This window comes from Phocoena phocoena, chromosome 2 (genome assembly GCF_963924675.1).
Source record: "Phocoena phocoena chromosome 2, mPhoPho1.1, whole genome shotgun sequence".
Classification (NCBI taxonomy): domain Eukaryota; kingdom Metazoa; phylum Chordata; class Mammalia; order Artiodactyla; family Phocoenidae; genus Phocoena; species Phocoena phocoena.
This window is the reverse complement of record NC_089220.1, coordinates 174,069,406-174,091,721: the sequence shown is the minus strand read 5'-3', so window position 1 is coordinate 174,091,721 and position 22,316 is coordinate 174,069,406. Positions and strand designations below refer to the sequence as shown.

Here is a 22,316-nt window from a genome sequence, read left to right as displayed (position 1 = left end):
TCTCCAAGAACTAATATGTAATTTCAGTTAAGGCCACAGGACATAAGCTCAACATACAATTAAGCTGCATTTCTGTATACAATGAAAAAGTGGAAACCAAAATCAAAAGTGCAATACCATTTTCAATTGTTCCAAAGAAAACAGGTATAAATCTAAAAAAGAGTACTAAAAAACCATGGCTCTCTATGATGAAAATTTAAAAGTGTCAACTTTATAAAAGAAATCAAAGAAGACCTAAATACTTGGAGGGTCACACGGTGGTTGTGGGATCGAAGACTCAACACAGGAAAGATGTCAGCTCTCCCTACAATGATCTATAGGGTTAAGTGCAATTTCTATCAAAACCTCAGCAGGTTTCTTTGCAGATACAAACTTATTGTAATATTTACAGGGAAAAGCCCTAGAATACCCAAAACAATCTTGAAGGAGAGAAATAAAGGAGGAAGTATTCTCCCTGATGTTAAGGATTATCATAGAGCTGCAGTAATCAGGACAGTGGTACTGTCTCGGGATAAACACAGAAATCAGTGGAATAGTGGATGAACAGAAGCCAGAAATAGAGCCAGAAATAAATGCATAATTAATTTCTTGCCAAGAAGCAAAAGCAATCAATGGAGGAGGGATCACTTTTTCAATAAATGGCACTGGAACAATTAGATATCCAGAATGGAGGCAGGGGGAACACCGTGACCTAAACCTCACACTCAAAACTGATCACATACTTAAACGTAAAAGGAAGGGACTTCCCTGGTGGCGCGGTGGTTAAGAATCCACCTGCCAATGCAGGGGACACGGGTTCGAGCCCTGGTCCGGGAAGATCCCACATGCCGAGGAGCAACTAAGCCCGTGAGCCACAACTACTGAGCCTGTGCTCTAGAGCCCACGAGCGATTAACTACTGAGCCCATGTGCTGCAACTACTGAAGCCCGCGTGCCTAGAGCCCACGCTCCGCAACAAGAGAAGCCACCACAGTGAGAAGCCTGCACACCGCAACGAAGAGTAGCCCCCGCTCGCTGCAACTAGACAAAGAGTAGCCCCCGCTCGCTGCAACTAGACAAAGAGTAGCCCCCGCTCGCTGCAACTAGACAAAGAGTAGCCCCCGCTCGCTGCAACTAAACGAAGACCCAACGCAGCCAAAAACAAATAAATTAAAATAAATAAATTAAAAAAAAATGTAAAACTGTGAAACTTCTAGAACAGGTCATAGGACAAAATCTTTGGACCCCAGGCAAAACAAAGAGTATTCTTAGAGTTGATACCAAAATCATGAACTGTAAGAGGAAAATTGGTAAATGGATCTCATCAAAATTAAAAACTTCTGCTCTGTGAAAATCTGTTAAGAGAATGAAAAGACAAATTATATACTGGGAGAAAATATTTCCAGATCACATATGACAAAGGCGTGTGTCTAGAATATATAAACAAAACAAAATCCTCAAAACTCAACATTAAAATAAACAATCTAATTAGAAAATGGGCAAAAGACCTGTGCGATGATTTCACCAAATAGGATATATAGATGGCACACACATGAAAAGACATTTAACATGTTAGCCACTTAAAGAAACACAAATTTAAAGTACAACGAGAGGGCTTCCCTGGTGGCGCAGTGGTTGAGAGTTCGCCTGCTGATGCAGGGGACACGGGTTCGTGCCCTGGTCCGGGAAGATCCCACATGCCGCGGAGCAGCTGGGCCCGTGAGCCATGGCTGCTGAGCCTGTGCGTCCGGAGCCTGTGCTCCACAACGGGAGAGGCCACAACAGTGAGAGGCCCACATACCGCAAAAAAAAAAAAAAAAAAAAGTACAATGAGATATCACTGCACACCTATTAGAATGGCTAAAATTAAAAAGTGGTAACCTCAAATGCTGGCAAGGATACAGGAGAAACTGGATCACACATACACTGCTGATGATAATGTAAAACAGTACCTCCACTCTGGGATACAGTGTAGACGTTCTTGTCAAACTAAAAATGTATGACCCAGCAACTACTCTTAAGGTATTTAAGCCAGAGAAATAAAAATTTATGTTCACTCAAAAATCTGTACATGAACACTCATAGCAGCTTTACTTGAAATATCAATAGTTAAAATCTGGAAACTACCCAAATGTCTTTCAGTGGGTGAGCAGTGAAACATGCAGTGCACATGGATCACGGAAGACTGCTCAGCAAGAGGAAAGAAGGACTACTGATACATGCAACAACTTGGATGAACGTCAAGGAGGCTATGCTAAGAGGAAAACGTCAATCTCAAAAGGATATATACTGCATGATTCCATCTATGTTACCTTCATCAACAAACATAATTACAGAGATGGAGAACAGACTAGTGGTTGCCAGGGGCTGGGGTGCATTTAAAGGAGCAACAAGATGGAGTCTTGGGGTGATGGTACAATTATCTTAATTGTGGTGGTGATTATACAAGGCTTCACATGTTCTGTGAATCTATAATCATCCAAGACAAAATGTTAAAAGAAATCCAAAAGCAGCTAACACTAATTTAGCTGTCTTTATTAACATTCCAACGTAATACATCTTTCCAAATTTGTACCGATGCAAAAAAATTTTTCCCAAAATAATTTACAATCCTGCTCCCATTTTATTACTATTATTTGATTACAATGTCAGCAAAGTCAATTCCTTTTTAAATATAGTCCCTTTTGACTCTTCTGACCACAATTTAATTCATGAGCTACGAATAAAATGTGGTTTGTGAATTTTGGTCATCAATAAGCAACTATTTGTAAAACATGCATTCAAATTTTTTTTTCTGATAGTAATGATAATATAAATTGATTAATGTAATTTTATCTTGCTCAGTGCTGCTTTAACCTAAAAGCCTGTATTCGTGAGATAATACAGCCTGTGGCTGTGGAATGCAATGTGGCTCTAGTTCACGTGTAGAGGAAGGATCAGTTCTGGTACTTTCACACTGACATGATTTTCCAGAGAACTAATTTTTAGGTCCTAATATTGGTCAAAATTGTTTAGAATGTCTGTGTCTGACATGTTATTAAACATGTGAGTGGGCAAGAAAACACATGCTGCTTGTCTGGTTCACTTCAAAGTAGCCTTTAATAAATTGGAAACATTTCTTTTTTTTCTAAAGGAAGTCAGGAAGATTAGGTGCAAGTCAGAGGTAAAGATGAAAAAACATTACAAGTTAAAACTATCAAATGCCAATACAGAACTGATAAGAGTCAATACAGGCATTATGTCTACTTTTAGTTTTCATATTCAAGAAATAGTTAAAAAAAAAAATGCTTAGAATCCAGGACAGGAACTAGATCATCTGGAGAGAGGTTAAATGAGTCAGAAAAGTAGTTAATAAGTTGGAAACTGGTTAAAGCTAGTTTCTCTATGTCTGTAGAAAGAACAATAAAAACAAAACAGATTTATATTGTCCTGAGAAAAAGTTGAGACAGGCCCCTAGAAAAACCTCTTAATCATAAAGGTCAGCAAGACCACAATGAAAGCTGTAGCAATTTTACCTTAGTAACCTTTCAATTATCTGTTTACGTTGCCCACTACATGGGGACTGAGTGAATGAAATATATTTGCCTAAGTCTACAAGCTCTCAGCTGTTCATCATCAAATGTGATTAGCTATCAAAGGATCATTTCCAATGAAGAGCCTATCAATACCAAGTGAGACAAGTTACCAATTAAAAATGCTATATTTATAAAAATTAGGGGAATTCTCTGGCAGTCGGGTGGTAAGGACTAGCACGTTCACTGCCAAGGGTCTGGGTTCGATCCCTGGTTAGGGAACTAAGATCCCACAAGCTGCGCAGCTTGGCCAAAGAGAAAGAACCAACAGTATTAGTAGAAACACAGATGGGGTTGGCAGACTACAGCCGTAGGCCAATACTGGGTTGCCATCTGTTTTAGTCCATACAGTTTTATTGGAACACAGAGTAAAACAGCTGTGACAGAGACTGAATGACCCCGCAAAGCCTGAAATACTTACAGAAAAGGTTTGCTGACCTCTGACTTCCATTAAGAAATTCTTTAAGGCAATTAACATTACTATTTCTGAAGAGTAAGAAAATGAGCTCTACATCTAAGGTATATTCTTTACCCTACTCATCTACAGTAGCATAAGGTCCCATATTGGGATGAAGCTAAAAATCTGGGATGAAAATGCTATCCTTTCTGTCAGGCAGAGAGCTCAAGCACAATTATAAAAGGTGAAAATGGGCTCTAACAACTCTCAAGCTGATTCTGGTCAGTGAAGTGGGTACTGAAAATGGCCCCAAACTGATAAAAACCTGTCGAGAGTTACAGAAGAAGAGAATGCACAGTACAGTTACCAGAAGAGGAATTACTTACGCTGTATGTGAATGAGCTGCTTTGGCATCCTGAACTCCCCGGGGTAAATGGACTCATAGTAAGCGATGTTGCTTTCTGCCTCCGGGACTGGAATGACCATGTTGTCCCTCTTCTCGCCATACACCTGCTGTGCCGAGATAGCCCGCTGAAGATGGTGTTCCTAAAAAGAGGGAAAAAGAGGTAAGTTACGTATTAAAAAACTAGCAAACAGAACATGTAGCCTCATGAAGAGGTTTTCATTTGTTTTTAAAATAGAGGAATTTTAGTAGCCTTGCAAGGATGCTAACAGTACAGTTGTGGTAAAAACATTTTGAATAGAAACAAGATTTTGTTAGATACACTGTATATTTCCTCAATTTAAGAAAAGGTACTACACCGAAACTGAGTTAAATTATACAAAAAATTCCAAAAACTAACCAGAACTGTTATTAAAGTTTGCATTTTATAGGGACTTCCCTGGTGGCGCAGTGTCTAAGAATCTGCCCGCCAATGCAGGGTACACGGGTTCGAGTCCTGGTCCGGGAAGATCCCACATGCCTCGGAGCAACTAAGCCCGTGCAGCACGACCACTGAGCCTGCGCTCTAGAACCCGTGAGCCACAACTACTGAGCCCATGTGCCTAGAGCCCACGCTCCACAACAAGAGAAGCCACCGCAGTGAGAAGCCCGCGCACCGCAACCAAGAGTAGCCCCCGCTCGCCGCAACTAGAGAAAGCCCGTGCATAGCAACGAAGACTCACCGCAGCCAAAAATAAATAAATACATAAATTTATTTTTAAAAAAGAAGTTTGCATTCTACAGATGAGACTGTTTTAAAGAGGGTTAAAACATTCGAACGTACTGTATGACGAAAGCAGGCTTTGTCTAAAAAATATTTTATCGATTCTAATTGCTCATTCATACAGTGTTTCATAAATGTCATACAAATCAACTAATATGATCATTCCAAAGAAGGGTGCAGATCATTGTCTCCATTTTTCATTCACGAAGCTGACACGGATTCAAACCTGGTCTGTGTTTCGAGTAATAACCTTTCTTCTAAATTTCCGGAGCCCTTTTTGAACGGTAGTAAAGTATAGGGATTGAAGGCAAAGGCTCCAGAGTTTGTGACTCCTGGCAAGACACTTCATTCTTCTAAATCTGTTTCCTCCAGGAAAAGAAAAATAAAATCTTCCACGGATGGTTGGAGATTTAAGAAAGCTAAATGTGCATTAAACGTTTAGTACAATGCTTGGCAGTTACAGGTGCTCAAAATAAGCTTTGGTTGAGACGCCACACAGAAAGATATTTACCAGCTGCCACAGAAATATCTGTTCTCACCCACCCCATCATCATTGAATTTTGATAAACATTTCATTAAATTTAAGCTAGTTTTTAAAATACTGTATATAAAATACATCATTGAAGGATGAAAAACATTCCAACAGTATGAAAACAAAAAACTCCAGTCTTCATACGTAGCCTCTGTTAATGTTACATATACATATATATCACTTCACACCTAGGATTCTGCGGCACAACATACAGAGCTTTATCCCTAGGGCTTTGGTCCCTTGACATACCTCGGAGATTTTTCCATACTGATACTTTCACTACCATTTTTGCAACAGCTGCATTGTATTCCACTACGTGGATGTACCGTAACTTATTTAACCAGACACGAATTGATAGGGAAAAAACCCTGGAAGCAACTTAAATGCCTATCGTTCTCCCTGAACGCTGCAAAAACCAATCCTGTACTACTATATGTATGAGACACCTTTGTGAGCCCGTGAAAGCATCTGTAGGACAAGAGACGGAAGCACTCAAAGGGTATATGAAGTTACAGCACATATTCCTACCACTCCTTGCAGTAACTCCTTAACATCTCTTTTCAATTTTAAAATGACCCATTTTATTTTAGGTTAATTTCTTTACAATGAGTTTTTCTTCCCTTACGTGTTGCTGTTTGCTCATTTTCAAAAGTGCTGCTTTCCTTTTTCTCATTGATGTTTAAATATGTGGATTATTTTCCTTTTCAATATTAAGGAAATTAGCCCCCATGTAATAAAACTGACAACTGTTTTCCTGAAGTTTGACTTCTGATTTTGTTTAGAGGATTTTTTCCACGCAGGAAAGTTCTATTAGTCAAATTTATTAACCTTTTCCTTTATGATTCTGTCATCCTTAGTAACAGGTATAAATCGTATAGTCACAAACCAGGGTGTGTAAACAAAACCTTTCATTTTTACAGCTCAACTTATCTTTGATTCAGGCTGCCTTGTGGCTCCTGGGAGCTGGTAGAAACTAAGTGTGAGGGGGGAGGGGTGACTCCGAACAGCCTATGGGCGTGTGTACTGGCCCTTGTGCCCTCTGACACAGGGTGCTTCTGAGCCCCAGCTGGGAAATCAATCACAGGTGTACTCTTCTCCTCTCAGATACCCTCAAAGAGCAAGAGAAATTTTCTGTGACCTATGCCCCCTACTTACATCAAACTCAAGGAGGGAGCGGGGGAGTGAGGCACACTATTCTTCATTTGCCCTTAATCCATTAGCACTTCTCTGTGTAGGTGAACACGTGAGAGACGGTTTATTTTTTTGTATACGGAGAGACAGCAAGCCATCTCGAAGGGTATATGAACGTCATGCATAAAATCACCTATTCCCTATTTTAATGACTAAAAATGTGCCTTTCTCAGAATTCCACTTGCACTTGGGAGTATTTCCAAGCTCTTTTGCCCTCCTCTACTCAACTGCCTCCTCTGCTAGTATTTAACGTGCTTTTCAGAGTGCAGCCGCAGACTACATTTTATCATCCAGTGCTGACTAGATACTAAATTCACTCCTCGTGATTCCTTTTCAGAAATTTCCCGGCTATTTCATTCATTTCTCTAGATGAACCACAATGAAGATTACTTTCTAGGTGTGAAATGGGACCACTAAGGGCTTCAGATTTCTTATAGGCACCGTAGTGTGGTGGTTAAGAACATGATTTGTAATCGGGAGAGCTCTGGATTTGAATGTTGGCTCCACGGTTTACTACCTCCATGACTTTGGGACTTGGGACAAGATAGTCATACCAGCAAGTTTTATTACCTATAAATGTATACTGTGTACCTTACCATATGGGATTGCGGTTAAGATAAAATGGCTGAGACACACTACCTACCTAAAACATGGTAGCAAATGTGTACCTTTCATTACTAGAGGAGCTGAAGATTTACCATATGCTTGTTACCATTCCTATTCTTCCTAGTGTTAACAGCATTCTGTAGAAAGACTTCCTTATCTTTATATCCATTTTCCTAGAATCATGAAATCAAACTTTTTATCAATATTATAGTAAATACTGCTTTAAAAAAATCTTCCATGTGTTTTTTTGTTTTATAAAATATTCGACAAAATTTCCTCATAAGGAACATAAGGAGCCAAGATATGTACAATATACAACAAATATGTTCTTCTAAGCCTTAAAAATCACTCCTCAACAACTGGTGTGTAACTATAACCTTAAACCTTCCTACTTACTGTAGCCCTGTGTATGTACAAAGACTCGAGGATGGGAAGGAGACCACACACAGGTGCCGGTGTGGCTGGAGCACAGGGGGTGAGAGTGCAAAGGGGGTCAGGGTCAAATCATGCAGGGACATGCGGCATGTTACGGATTTGTCCTTGTACTAAGAGCAACAGTGGCTGAAGGATTTTAAAGATCAGCCTGGCTGCTGTCTAGAAAACGGACCATATTCTAGAAAATGGAACATGCATAGCCTTTAAATGGTTCAGAATAATATTTAATGAAATGGAAAAACCCATCAATTTATTAAGTAAAAAGACAGATCTGAAAATTTTATGTTCAGGATATTTGTATTTAATCTTTTTTAAGAGCAAAAGACATAATTGAACACATATAGGAAAAAGTCTAAAAGTAGCTGAACACGTAACAATCCTTCTCTCTATGCTCCTTTATTCTTCTCACTGCTATATTTTTCCAAAGCTCTTACAGTCCCCTGACATGTCATACCCTTGGTTTGTTTACTGTTGTCACCCCTTCCTCCCCCCCCGCAATCTAAGCATTGTGAGGGCAGGGATTTTTGTCTATTTTGTTCACTGCTAAATAACCACCCGAAAACAGTGCCGAGTACAAAGCATGGTGCTTAAATATCTGTTGAATGAATGAATATGTATGTAGGTATCTGTGTATGTACACACACACACACACCACACAGATGCAAGCAGGCACACATATGTGTCAAGTTTCAAAGTATGTACACCAGTTAACAGATCACCTCCTGGTGATGTAATTTTGAAATACTCTTCTATAATTTTATTTTCCTTATTTTCTAAAATTCTTTGTAATTCTTTTTGACAAAAAATATTTGAGTACATCTCACTACATGATTTTCTAAAACAAAGGTAATTTCTGAAAGACACAATTTATTTAGTTCAGTAAAACCCTTCCCATTTAAGTCAAGTTTAGTTCCAGAGTAAAACATTACACTTGCAGCTTTCCAGGTAAAGAACGTATTTTTAAAACCCCAAACTATATACATCTACTTCCAAGAAAAAAACATTAAATTATATTAAAGTAACATTAAATTATAAGTGAAAATGAAATTTTTGCTTTGAGTAGTAAGCTGTGAAATGGTGAAGCCAAGTAATACATGAAATAAATTAGAATAAGATGAGCTATGAATTCAATTCAATAATTACTTATTGAATGCCTTGACTAAATAACTAAGATGATCCGATCCTAAATTACAATTATATAAAATGCCAGATGTTCCTGGAAGATAATATCTGTCAATGAAACTTCTAAACACATCTACTTGCAGCACTGAATAGGCCAGCCTTCCCAAACTGTGTTCACTGGAGTACTTAATTTCAAATTATCAATAGGTAGTCCAATAATGAGTTTGACAGTTAAAAAAAAGAGAGAACGTTGGCTTTTTAAACTTTGGGAATGAAAGCTTTTAACATGGCAACGCAAACTGTGGTTGCTCATGACAGAGGGCTCAGTCATTCCAAATCTATGACCACAGAATCATTTTTTCAGAAAGTATCCATTAATAGCTCATGGAGAACTTTTGTAATGCAGTTTGGGAAATGCTGGTATAGGACAACTGGAGATACAGGGCAGAACAGCTGGGCTTAAGCTTCTCATTAATTAACTTAGTCCATATTTACTGACTGCCCACTATGTGCCTCTCCTGGGAACACAATGGTAAATAAAATAGCACGGTTCCTGACACTGTAGTAGGGAGGACAGACACTAATAAAACAGCCCTAAAAATAAACTGTAAAGTGTGATAAGTGCTGTGAAGGAAAAGAACAATGTGTTAATGGGAAATATAAATAGGAAAGGGATCTCAAGGACAGTATCACTTTCACTAGTGCCAAGTGACATTTAAGCTAGAACAGGAGTTAAAAGATTACTTTAAGAAAAGGAAGTAGCTGTGTGTGAAGACCACTTACTAGCTTGACACCCTGGGAGGGTAAAGTTTCTTTATATCATAGAATATTTATAATAACTAGGCTCAGGTGCAATTTAAGAGTTAATCATCAAAACACCAGGATCGATCCCCATTTTTCATAAAATAACAAAGGTATACCCTCTCGAATCTGATCTTACAGGGAACAAAGTAAATACTATTAAATAATCTGAAGAATTTTAAGATATTCAACCTTACATAAAATGGAATCAGATGAATCGTAACTTACGGTTAAGCAAATTACTTTAAAAGCCTCTTGCGCTGCAAGTAATGATAATGTTTTCTATACATAGAAACAACAGAACAATAAAGAAGAGGATCAGAAAAGACTGAACGATGATCTTCGGAAAGTTCAGAGGCACACTTTCGTGTCCCCATGAACCCTGCAATTGCAGGCTCCAAATATTCACTTTTGTTACTTCAGCCCACCTGGCGCACTGGAAGAGCGTGGGCTTTAGAGACAGAGACCCAGGCAGGAATCTTAGCTTCCTCCTCAGACCCTAAGTCCAGCAAGTCACTCTGCTACTTATTTTTATTATTTGTTTCATATACATATCTCTTTTTTTTTTCTTACCCGTCTTTCCCTCTTTTCTTTCCAGCACTTAATGTTTTTTTCTTTTACTTTCCCCTTTGTTATTTTTGCTTACCCCTAGAAAATGTCTGCCTTTTCAGGTGGTAATGGTCTCTTTGATAAAAACATTGGTAATTAATGCAAAATGGTTAACTGGTTATAAACAGGGCACATCACAAATTTGAGAAGTCAGAAAATATCATTTTTATTGATTAAGAGTGACATTAGGTATTGGTAGATAAGACCCATCTGAAGGGACAGTACTGTGTCTTAAACATCTGTTGTGTGCCTTTGCTCACACAGATGGACCATACGCCAGCCCCACTCCCAAGGAAATTCCCACTTGTTCTTCAAAGTCTGGTTTAAAATGATCTTTCTTTTTGTCTTGTTTATAGTTTCCTTTGCTGTATAAAAGCTTTTAAGTTTCATTAGGTCCCATTTGTTTATTTTTGTTCCCATTTCTCTAGGAGGTGGGTCAAAAAAGATCTTGCTGTGGTTTATGTCAAAAAGTGTTTGTCCTATGTTTTCCTCTAACAGTTTGATAGTGTCTGGCCTTACATTTAGGTCTTTACTCCACTTGGAGTTTATTTTTGTGTCTGGTGTTAGGGAGTGCTCTAGTTTCATTCTTTTATAGGCAGCGGTCCAGCTTCCCAGCCCCACTTACGGAAGAGGCTGTCTTTTCTCCCCTGTATGCTCTTGCCTCCTCTGCCATCACCATCATTAATCGTTAGAAGAATGCACATCAAAACCACAATAAGGCCATTATCAGAAAATCTACAAACAATAAATGCTGGAGAGGGTGTGGAGAAGAGGGAATGTAATTGCACTGCAATTCCCACTTGCACTGCAGGTGGGAATGTAAACCGATACAGCCACTATGGAGAACAGTATGGAGGTTCCTTAAAAAACTAAAAATAGAACTACCATACGACCCAGCAATCCCACTACTGGGCATATACCCTGAGGAAACCATAATTCAAAAAGACACATGCACACGCCACAACTACCGAAGCCCGCGTGCCTAGAGCCTGTGCTCCACACGAGAAGCCACCACAATGAGAAGCCCGCAAACCACAACGAAGAGTAGCCCCTGCTCGCCGCTACTAGAGAAAGCCCATGAGCAGCAATGAAGACCCAATGCAGCCAAAAATAAATAAATTAATTTAAAAAAAAAAAGAAATGCTAAAGGAAGTTCTTCAGATGGAAGGGAAACAATAGCAGATGGAAACAGATTTATCAGGAGAGAACAAAGAACCAAATTATGGGTAAATATAAAAGATTGTTTCCCTTTTCTTAAAATGCATGTGACTGTTTAAAGCAACAATATAACAATAAATTGTGGGTTTGTAAAAAAGAAAAAAGACACATGCACCCCAATGTTCACTGCAGCTCTCTTTACAATAGCCAGGACATGGAAGCAACCTAAGTGTCCATCGACAGATGAATGGATAAAGAAGATGTGGCACATATATACAAAGGAATATTACTCAGCCATAAAAAGAAACGAAAGTGAGTTATTTGTAGTGAGGTGGATGGACCCAGAGACTGTCATACAGAGTGAAGTAAGTCAGAAAGAGAAAAACAAATACACTATGCTAACATGTATATATGGAATCTAAAAAAAAATGGTTCTGAAGAACCTAGGGGCAGGACAGGAATAAAGAGACAGACACAGAAAATGGACTTGAGGACATGGGGTTGGAGGGCGAAGCTGGGGCGAAGTGAGAGTGGCATGTACCTATATACACTACTGAACATAAAATAGTCGGCTTGTGGGAAGCAGCTGCATAGCACAGGGAGATCAGCTTGGTGCTTTGTGTCGACCTAGAGGGGTGGCATAGGGAGGGTGGGAGGGAGGGGATACGGGGATATATGTATGCATATGGCTGATTCGCTTTGCCATAGAAACTTTGCCAACAGAAACTAACTTTGCCAACAGAAACTAACATAGCATTGTGAAGTAATTATACTCCAATAAAGATCTATTAAAAAAAAAAAATGATCTTCCCTCTGCTCCCCTATCTGTGCTTTTACAGCACTACATCCTCTACTTAAGAAATCGTGCTGTAATCATTTATTTGTCTACATACTGATCTCCAAGATGTTAAGCTCCTTAAGATTAGATGCTATGTCTAACTAACCTTTATATCTTTTCCTTTGAAAGATGTATTCTCTTGTAGTATGGAGGACTCTAAATTCTTTTAAGGATGAGGGATAAACAAGATTATCTTTGTAATCTACTTAGCAGCTAGAACTATATTTTCCTTTATTGCAGGTACCCAGTATTTTTAAAAATATCATTATAGGAAAATAAGGATAAGACTAAATTGAATAAAAAAGGCATTTCTACCTGCTCTATAGTAAGTTCTAACAAATATTACCAAACCAGAAAGTTATTCAAGGTTATACTGGGCAAATTCCTAAACAAAGATTAAATATTTATCAACTTATTCATTAAGTATATTTATTTAAGAAAATAATGGCCTTAACGGTCAGCCATAACAACAATTAAGACCACATTTAGACCTTTTGGGTTACTGAATTAAAAACAGGTTATTGAAAGCAACAATATTGTATAAGATTTCTTATGGGTAAATAAGTGATGACTAATTTGTAAAAAGCCACTTAAGAAGTTACTGAACCCCTGCTCATTTATGCATGGAGGGCTAGACTCCACTGCTACCACAACAGAAGGGCTGAGCCGAATCACTTTCCCGGCTGCTTCCTGACGGCTTTCCTAAGAACCAGACAGCCATGCCTATTCAGGAACAGTGCCCCAGCAAGGGCTCCCAGGTTCTGCATCCGAACGCCCAGCTCTTGCCTGGCTCATTACGACAGCCTTCTGACTGGTTTCCCTGCTTCCATTTCTGTCTGTCTTCATGCAATAATCAGAGTAATCTGTTAATATACAAGTCAGACCATGCCATTCTTCCGTTAGAACATTCCAATTATTTCCCACCTCACTCAGAATAAAAGCCAAAGTTCTTAAAACTGCTTACAAGGTCCAACAGGCTGTGCACATCCCCCTTCCTTGTTGTGCCCAGGCAACCCTTACTTCCATTCTGCTCTTGTCATACTAGATTCCTTGCTCTCTGTCAAACTCAGAATGGCTTGCGCTTCCTCACTTTCTTCAAATCTTGGCTGAAAAGTCCCCTTTGCAGACAGAGCACTCTTCACCAGCTCTTCCACTCTACGGTCCCCAGAATGGCTACAACTGAGAAGGCTGACCACACCGAACAACTCTGAGGATGAGGAACAGCTCCAACTCTCAGACACGGTTAGTGAGAAAAAGGGGCGGCGGACCTCATGAAGCCAGACATACACGTTGCACATGGCCCAGCAATCCCACTCCTAGGTATTTACTTAGGAGAAATGAGGATGCAAGCCCACAAAAGGACCTGAATGAGAATGTTCATACGGTTTTATTACTCGTAATAGCCCCAAACAGCCCGGAAACAGTCCGAACGTCCATCATCAGGACTGGTGCACAAAACTGCGGTTTGGTGACACAACGGAGGACCACCCAGCAACACAGCGGAACAAACCACCTACACATGGCATGACACGGGCAAGTCCCCAAAACACTGGGGTGAGGGAAAATAGCTCTGCACAAGACAGTCCACACTCTGAGTCCATTTATGTGACGTTTCAAAACAAGCAACATTAATCTATGGTAAAAAAAAAAAAAAGCAAGAAAGAAAAAAGAAAAACAGTAGCTGCTTCTGAGGCCTGGGGGCAAGGATTGACTGGAATGGGAATGAAAGAATTTTCTGGGATGATGGTAAAGTTCCATATCTTGTTGGGGGATGGGTTAGACAAGTAGGCGAATTTGTCAAAATCCAGCTAATATACACCAAGTATTTGTGAATTTCTTTGCATGTAAATTTTACCTCAGAAGAAAAAAAACAGTAAATAAATGCTGAACTCTAATTAATGATATGTATGCTGAAGTATTTAGGGAAACATGCACTGATGTCTGTAATTTACTTAGAAATGCATCAAAACAAGAAGGACTGATAGATGCAGAGATGAACAGATGTGTGATAAAGCACAGTAGAGTGAAATGTTAAGGGTGGAGTCTAGCCACGGGGTACATGGGTGGTCACTATAAAATGCCTGCAACCTCACAGTACGTTTGAAATTTTTCATAGTAAAATGCTGCAAAAAATATGGACTCTCTCCCCCTCAACCCTATTCTATCCCACTACCCTGCTTTATTTTCTTGGGGAGCACTTACCTCCTCACAGACTACTGAATTTACTTATTGTTTTGTTCATTGTCTGTCTCTTCTCTCCAGAATGTAAGATGCACGAAGGATAGGAATTCTTTTTTGCTCTGTCTACCCCAGATCCAGTATTGTGTCTAACACATATAAGTATACAGTAAATGTCTGTTGAATAAACGTGCCAGTGAAACTACAACAGTTTTTTGTTTTCGGTACGCGGGCCTCTCACTGTTGTGGCCTCTCCCGTTGTGGAGCACAGGCTCAGCGGCCGTGGCTCACGGGCCCAGCCGCTCCGCGGCACGTGGGATCTTCCCGGACCGGGGCACGAACCCGTGTCCCCTGCATCGGCAGGCGGACTCTCAGCCACTGAGCCACCAGGGACGCCCTACAACAGTTATTTAAGGTCCACAAACTGTTCTGGTTTGGAATGGACTTCCTTAAAAGAAAATAAGATTAAATTTCATAAAAGCAAAAAATAAAAAAAGACAAACACATTTTGCTTTTGTGCTTAAAATACTCGGGGTAAACACTTAAAATAGTTGAAGACAGATTAGACTACTTGGCAAGAAAAAGAGCAGTTCGATACTTATATTTTCTACAAGAACTAAATGGTAAAAGATTCTATTACTCTCTACTCCTCTCACTTAAAGCTCAGTACTCTGAAAGTACTTTTACTTCTAGACTATAAAACAGTAAAGGAAGACCTTTGCTAAGGTATGGGTAAAACTGTCCAGTCTTCTTGTTTCTCGTCAGTGTGAAATATTTGTCAATTTGGTACTTATAACATATTCAGGACTTAAAAGTTGCTAAGAAGCACAGGAAAGGCAGCCCTAGGCAAAATTCAGTTTACTTTTTTACTTTTTTTTTTTTTTTTCCGGTATGCGGGCCTCTCACTGCTGTGGCCTCTCCTGTTGCGGAGCACAGGCTCCGGATGCGCAGGCTCAGTGGCCATGGCTCACGGGCGCAGCCGCTCCGCCGCATGTGGGATCTTCCCGGACCGGGGCACGAACCCGTGTCCCCTGCATCGGCAGGCGGACTCTCAACCACTGCGCCACCAGGGAAGCCCTTCAGTTTAATTTTGATCCTCACCTTCTCATGTCCCTTATTTGTACCCCTGACATCCCTTTGGACGTGGGCTGTTAGTGCTGTGCTTATTAAGAGTCTGCCTGCCCAGTGTGATGTCTGGCAATGTGAAAGGGAAGGGACTGAAATTAGTTTCTTTCTACTCTCATAAAATTACAATCTAATCAGAATGTTTCCCTAAAAATTAAAGTTAAAACAGCTCAAAAAGCTCTTGTTTCTGTTTATAATCTTTATGCTGAGGATTTCTGCACCTCCAATGTACCCCAGAGAGCTAGTCATCTGCCGTTATTTAATACCTTTTAACCCATGCAGTCAAATAAAATACAAACATGTTTCTCATTTTGGGGGGTTAGACCCTAAAGCAACAGCACTGAATAAACTGAAATCTAATTTAAACTTATCGAAAACTAAACATGTTTCTATAGGCTAATACAAACAAATGCTATACCAAGTCTTAGTCCTTAGCCCTGCACATACTCACTCTTGCAATTTCATCCACTATCATGGCTTTAACTACCATTTGCACGCTGATGACACGATTCAAAATCTTACTCTCTAGCACAGATTTCTGTTGAACATAGGCACATGTAGAAAGACCTCTTACTCTATGTTCCACTGACATATCTCGTGTTAACATCAACGTCCCCATCTGCCGACTCTCCAAACCTGTTCCTCCTTGTGTCTTATCAATTTCAGTGAATCGTACCATCATACATCCAGTCACCCAGTCAGAAGCCTTGATTTTTCCAGTTCCCTTTGGCTTCCTACGTCCCCATTTCCAAATCAGGCACCAGATCTTATAAATTTCTCCTTCGTGTCTAGAAATTATTCAGTGCTTTCTCATCCCACTGTCACATCCAGGCTGCAGCCAGCCTTCTCACCTCTAGCATCACACTATTCCCCACTTCCCTTCTGTAGCTACCGTCAGTGGTCTTCCTCAGCAAGTACGGGGGATTCCCTGGTGGTCCAGCAGTTAAGACTCTGAGAGTCCACTGCAGGGGGCATGCGTTTGATCCCTGGTCAGGGAACTAAGATCCTGCAAACCACATGGTATGGCCAAAAAAAAAGGTCTGATCACGATACTCTCACACTTAATCCTTGGCTCTCTATTGCCTTTACGATCCTGGCGTGGCAAAATGGGGTCCCTGATGGTCGAGCTCTAGCTAATTCTGCCAGTCCAACACCATACCACTTTCTACCCTGAACTTCACACGCCAGCCACAGGGAGCACCTAGTGGCACCTTCTAATAACATCTACATGTGAGGCTGCTCCCTGTGTTTTAAGTCCATCTAAACCTCTCTCATTTCTTTCTAATTCTACTAGCATGTCTACCCCTCTTTTAGAAAGTCTTTGACGACAGTTACAGGAGACTATCACAGTGGTAGTAAAACAGAAAACAGGTACAGCTGATTTTTTTTTTTTTTTTTTTTTTTGCGGTACGCGGGCCTCTCACTGTTGTGGCCTCTCCCGTTGCGGAGCACAGGCTCCGGACGCGCAGGCTCAGCGGCCATGGCTCACGGGCCCAGCCGCTCCGCGGCATGTGGGATCTTCCCGGACCGGGGCACGAACCCGTGTCCCCTGCATCGGCAGGCGGACTCTCAACCACTGCGCCACCAGGGAAGCCCGGTACAGCTGATTTTTAAATTGTCTGTTCAATTAAGATCTTTATGAAACTGGAAACCAAACAACTCTGAATCCAGAAAGAATATTTCCTGATAGTGGTTTCATCCCTTAACTACCTGTCTCGCACATACCAGAAAGGACAGGGTACAGCAGGTAGGAAAGAACACCAAGACAAAGAACAAATTCAGTAAGAAGATACTTTAAAAACACATTCATCTTGGATAAAATGTTAATCTTCGTGGAAGAAATGACTTCGGGAAGTCTTTTTTAGCTTTGGGTTATAAAGCCTTAGGCTTTACTACTATGCCTACTAATTCATATTTCCAGAACTAAAATAATAGCTGACATTTGCTAAGCATTTATTACATGCCAGGCCTGAGCTTCACATTCTTATTTCATTGTTTCATTTAAAGCTCATAAATAGACAGACAAAGAGATGGCAACTACCTCCCCTATCTCACAGATAATAAACTTGCCTATGTTCATAGAGTTAGCTGGACTCGAACCCAGCTGTGACTTGAGTATAAGCTCTTAACAACTTTACTACATCGACTCTCAAAAGGATGTAGATTCCCCACAGATTACTTATTAATTCAAGGGAAAACTAGCAACGATGCAGTGGAGACACTGGGCCACACCGTGACTGGGTGATCAAAACATTACCGGGGCTTCCCTGGTGGCACAGTGGTTGAGGGTCCGCCTGCCGATGCAGGGGTCGCAGGTTCGTGCCCCGGTCCGGGAAGATCCCACATGCCGCGGAGCGGCTGGGCCCGTGAGCCATGGCCGCTGAGCCTGCATGTCCGGAGCCTGTGCTCCGCAACGGGAGAGGCCACAACAGTGAGAGGCCCACGTACCACAAAAAAAAAAAAAAAAAAAAAACATTACGAATGAGGGGCAGAGAGATATATGTGCCTCTGAATGTGATGCCATGAGAATATAACATCATTTATATAATGTGCTAGCTGGTAATGCAACACCTGAATGTAACTGAGAAAACATGAGACAAACCCAAAATGGGATCACCCTATTCAAAAAAAAATCAAAGGGACTCTAATCTTTAAAAATGTCCATATCATAAAACATGAAACACTTGCTGAAATATTTCGGGGTAAAGGGCCATGATATAGGCAACTAATCTCAAATGGTTTGGAAAAAAAATACATGCGTGTGCATGTGTATGTATGACAGAATGGGTGTATGGAAAAACATAAACAAAGCAAATGGGACACGATGGTAACAATCAGTATACATGGGTGTACTCCCCTTTTTCTTGCAACTTTTCTGTAAGTTTGAAATTATTTCCAAATACAGCTGACGACCCTTGAACAACTCGGGGGCTAGGAGCATAGACCCTGCCCCCCGCATCAGTCGAATATCTGAGTATAACTTTACAGTGGGCTCCCTGCATCTGCAGTTCTGCATCCATGGATCCAACCAACCACGGATCTGTAGTGGTGTAGGTTTTTTTTTGGCCACTCGGCACTGCATGTGGGATCATAGTTCTCTGACCAGGGATCGAACCCGTGCCCCCTGCAATGGGAGCGCAGTCGTAACAACTGGACCGCCAGGGAAGGCCTGTAGTGGTGTAGTTTTTATAGAAAAAAAATCCATGTATAAGTGGATCTGCACAGTGCAAACCTATGTTGTTCAAGGGTCAACTGTAATAGTTGTTTTCTTTAAGCTAAGAGCAGAACGAAATGGTGAGGGGGGAAATAGTAGACTGTATACTCAAGAGCAAGAGATGTAAATTCTTCTTCCAGAATGCTAAGTAACTGCATGATCTCCTAAGTCAGTGAGACCAGAGAGCCTCAGAATACCATCTTCTGAATATAGTTCTAGGGACATAATTAGCTGTTCTATGAGGAGTTCTGTGATTAAATAATTTTGGAAAACGCACAGACAGTAACAGACAACGTTGAACAGTTTCTTTACAGAAGCATCCTCAGTGGTTTTGCATTTGCCGAAATGCACCATGATTTTCCAAATGAGTAATATAGAAGTCAACATTTCCTAATTATGTACTGACCACTGTTAGTGGGATCTATATAAATGTTTGGTGGGACCAAGCCTTTAATTTTCAGTATTATAAAGTAAGGTTGGGGGGTGGTGGTGGTGGTGGGATGAACTGGGAGATTGGGATTGACATGTATACACTAATATGTATAAAAAAGCTAACTAATAAGAACCTGCTGTAGAAAAATAAATAAAATAAAATTCAAAAAACAGAAAGAGTAAGGTAAACATTAAAATAAAGTTGCAGTTAAACAGTGGTACAGGAAACACTCTCTTCTACAATAACAGACTTTATCCGTTTGGAGAAATATAACCTCCTGACTCCACTGAGGTAAGTTTACTAAATTTATTTTTAAAAAGGAGGGCTGTATTACGATGTAAGACTATGAAATCTCTGGTAATAGGTCTCCCTTGTACGGACAATAATACGGACTAGGGTTTGGCAAGCTGTCACCGGCGGGCAAATCTGGCCCACCACCTGTTTCTGTAAATACTTTATTAGAACACAGCCGCACGTGCTCATTTACATATTGCCCGCGGCTGCTTTGCTCCATAACAGCAGAAGAGCTGTGACAGAGACTGTAAGGCCTGCAAAGCCTAAAATATTTACTATCTGTCCACAGAAAGTCTGCAGACTCTTGATGCAGATACAGTTATTTACGCTCTGTTTAATGCTTGAGATTCAGCAGTCTGGCGGATCACTGGCACACACAGAGCACGCTCTGCTATTTACAAGATGAACATGACAAAAGAGGGAAGCTCATTAAGTAAAAAAAATCACTATATTAGACCCTACATTAGACATTAATCTTCATTCTGAAGGTGTATTATTATAATACCTATTTTGCAGGGAAAGTGAAGCTCACTAAGGTAAGTCACTTGTCCGAGTGGTGAAAGTAGGATTTGGCTTGAGGTCTGACTCCAGAACCCCATGGTCTTTCTACTGTAGTTTAATTCCTCCTTCTTGCCTTCTTTTGCCTTTCCCATGAATGGCTGAGCTCTGGCTGGTACTCAGGGGAGGACTCAGAATACTAAGAGAGAAGCAGAAAGGACTTGAAACAGCTGAAGAAATGACTGACAGCATCGTGGGTACAAGGAGCGTGGGGAAGCTACAACCAGGTAAGTTAAGGAAGTAAGGGCAGATCTCCTCACTTCTCTTGCAGGATTCTCTCCCGAGTACTTTACTAGATGACAGCTCATAAAGCTTAACTGCTGACAACACCCAGGCACCTGGATATGCAGGATGGAGCGGAGGAAGATTACGTCACAGGAGAGCCTAGGCCAGGTACATATGCTCCCCTGTGTAACTGACTACTCTTAATCGCCCACAAAGACGGAGGTTCATAGTAAAGGGTAAAGTACAGTCTTCTCTAGTAAGTATTGTTTTATCTTGCTGTATGGGCAAGAGAAAAAGCATTAAAATTTGTTATTTCTTCCCCTGGACTTCCAACACTTTTGCTTACTGTATCTTCAACACCACATATACCAAATGCGGAGCCAAAATAATCTTCTTTTTATAGAAATAATTAGTAATATGAGTTTCCCTCAAAGAAGGGAATCAGCTTTTAGTTAAAAGGAAATTATGAAGGACTCACTTGGCTTTAGAAGTACTTTATTTAGGTAATATTATATAATCTACTATAAAAATAGTCAGAGGATACCAAATGATTTACCACTCCAGAGAGCGAAGGACTCTGTGATGAACTAAGAAGGCTGAAATAAAGTCACAAATTTAGACTACACTGCACCATCCCCTGTTATTCTGTCAAAAATAACAGATTTACCTATTGTAGTTTCCTACCAGTCAATGTAGCAATCAAGACTCGGCTGTTGATACACTGCTTTTATTAATACTCTGTTTTACCCATCAAAAATGTAAAACTTTAAATAGACTCACAGACATAGAAAACAAACTTATGGTTACCAAAGGGGATAGCGGAGAGGGGAGAGAGATAAATTAGGAGTTTGGGATTAACATATACACACTACTATACATAAACAACAAGGTCCTACTGTATAGCACAGGGAATTATATTTAGTATCTTGTAATAACCTGTAATAAAAATGAATCTGAAAAAGTATATGCATTTTATATATATATATATAATATATATATATAAAATGGAATCCCTTTACTGTATACCTGAAACTAAGACAACACTGTAAATTAACTATACTTCAACTTAAAAAATGGTTAAAAAAAAACATATGTAAAACTACTTTAGGGCTTGTAGGAATGCTAAGATTTGTCCAAGTTTAAGGCAATTGTGGAAAATACTATAACATGGTTAGTACGGGAAGAAGTGATAGTTCATATGTTGTACTTATTATTCACTTAGGACCAAAGCTAAAAATAATCTTACAAAATTTCCTTCCTTTTCTTAACTGAAATCAAGTCCCCTGGTTTTACCAAAACCATAAAACTCCTGTGTAACTTCTGAAGTTGTGTCTTCTAGAGTGGCTAAAAAATAGAAGGGGCTCTGATAATCTCAAAACTTTTTTGTTTAATAATGTTTGTTTCCCTCACTTAAACTCACCCCTCCTTTATTTAAAGGAACAAACACATTGATAGACGAAAATAAATATTTCATAATTTCAAGTGATTTTGATTAATTTAATGTTATTTGGTACCATAAATTATTTTCTTATATAAAACATACTGTACAGAAAGAAAAATTGACTTTATTAGAATACGCTCTCGGGATTCCCTGGCGGTCCAGTGGTTCGGACTCAGTGCTTTCACTGCTGGAGGGGGCCCTGGTTCAGTCCCTGGTCAGGGAACTGGGATCCTGCAAGGCACACGGCACAGCCCATAAAAGAAAAAAAAAGGAAAGAATACTCTATCAAAAAAAAAAAAAAAAAAGACATATAAGAAGTCATACTATTTAAGAGCACACATTTTTCTGTGTCAGAAACCTGGATTAGAATCCCAATCCTGCCCTTTACTAATTGTGACTTAACATCTCTAAATTCTAATTTCCTTATTAGTGAAATGAGGTAA

At 40.0% G+C, this 22,316-nt stretch overlaps 1 protein-coding gene across 4 annotated transcripts in view; it reads right to left on the bottom strand.

Annotated features, from left to right (window-relative positions):
- Nucleotides 1-22,316, bottom strand: part of EPC1 (enhancer of polycomb homolog 1) — a 67,252-nt gene that overhangs the window by 24,529 nt on the left and 20,407 nt on the right. For all 4 annotated transcript variants that reach the window (XM_065870918.1, XM_065870920.1, XM_065870921.1 and 1 more), the window contains exon 2: nt 4,334-4,493. In XM_065870918.1, the coding sequence (XP_065726990.1) occupies nt 4,334-4,493 (160 nt within the window). The remainder of the gene's footprint in view (nt 1-4,333; nt 4,494-22,316) is intronic.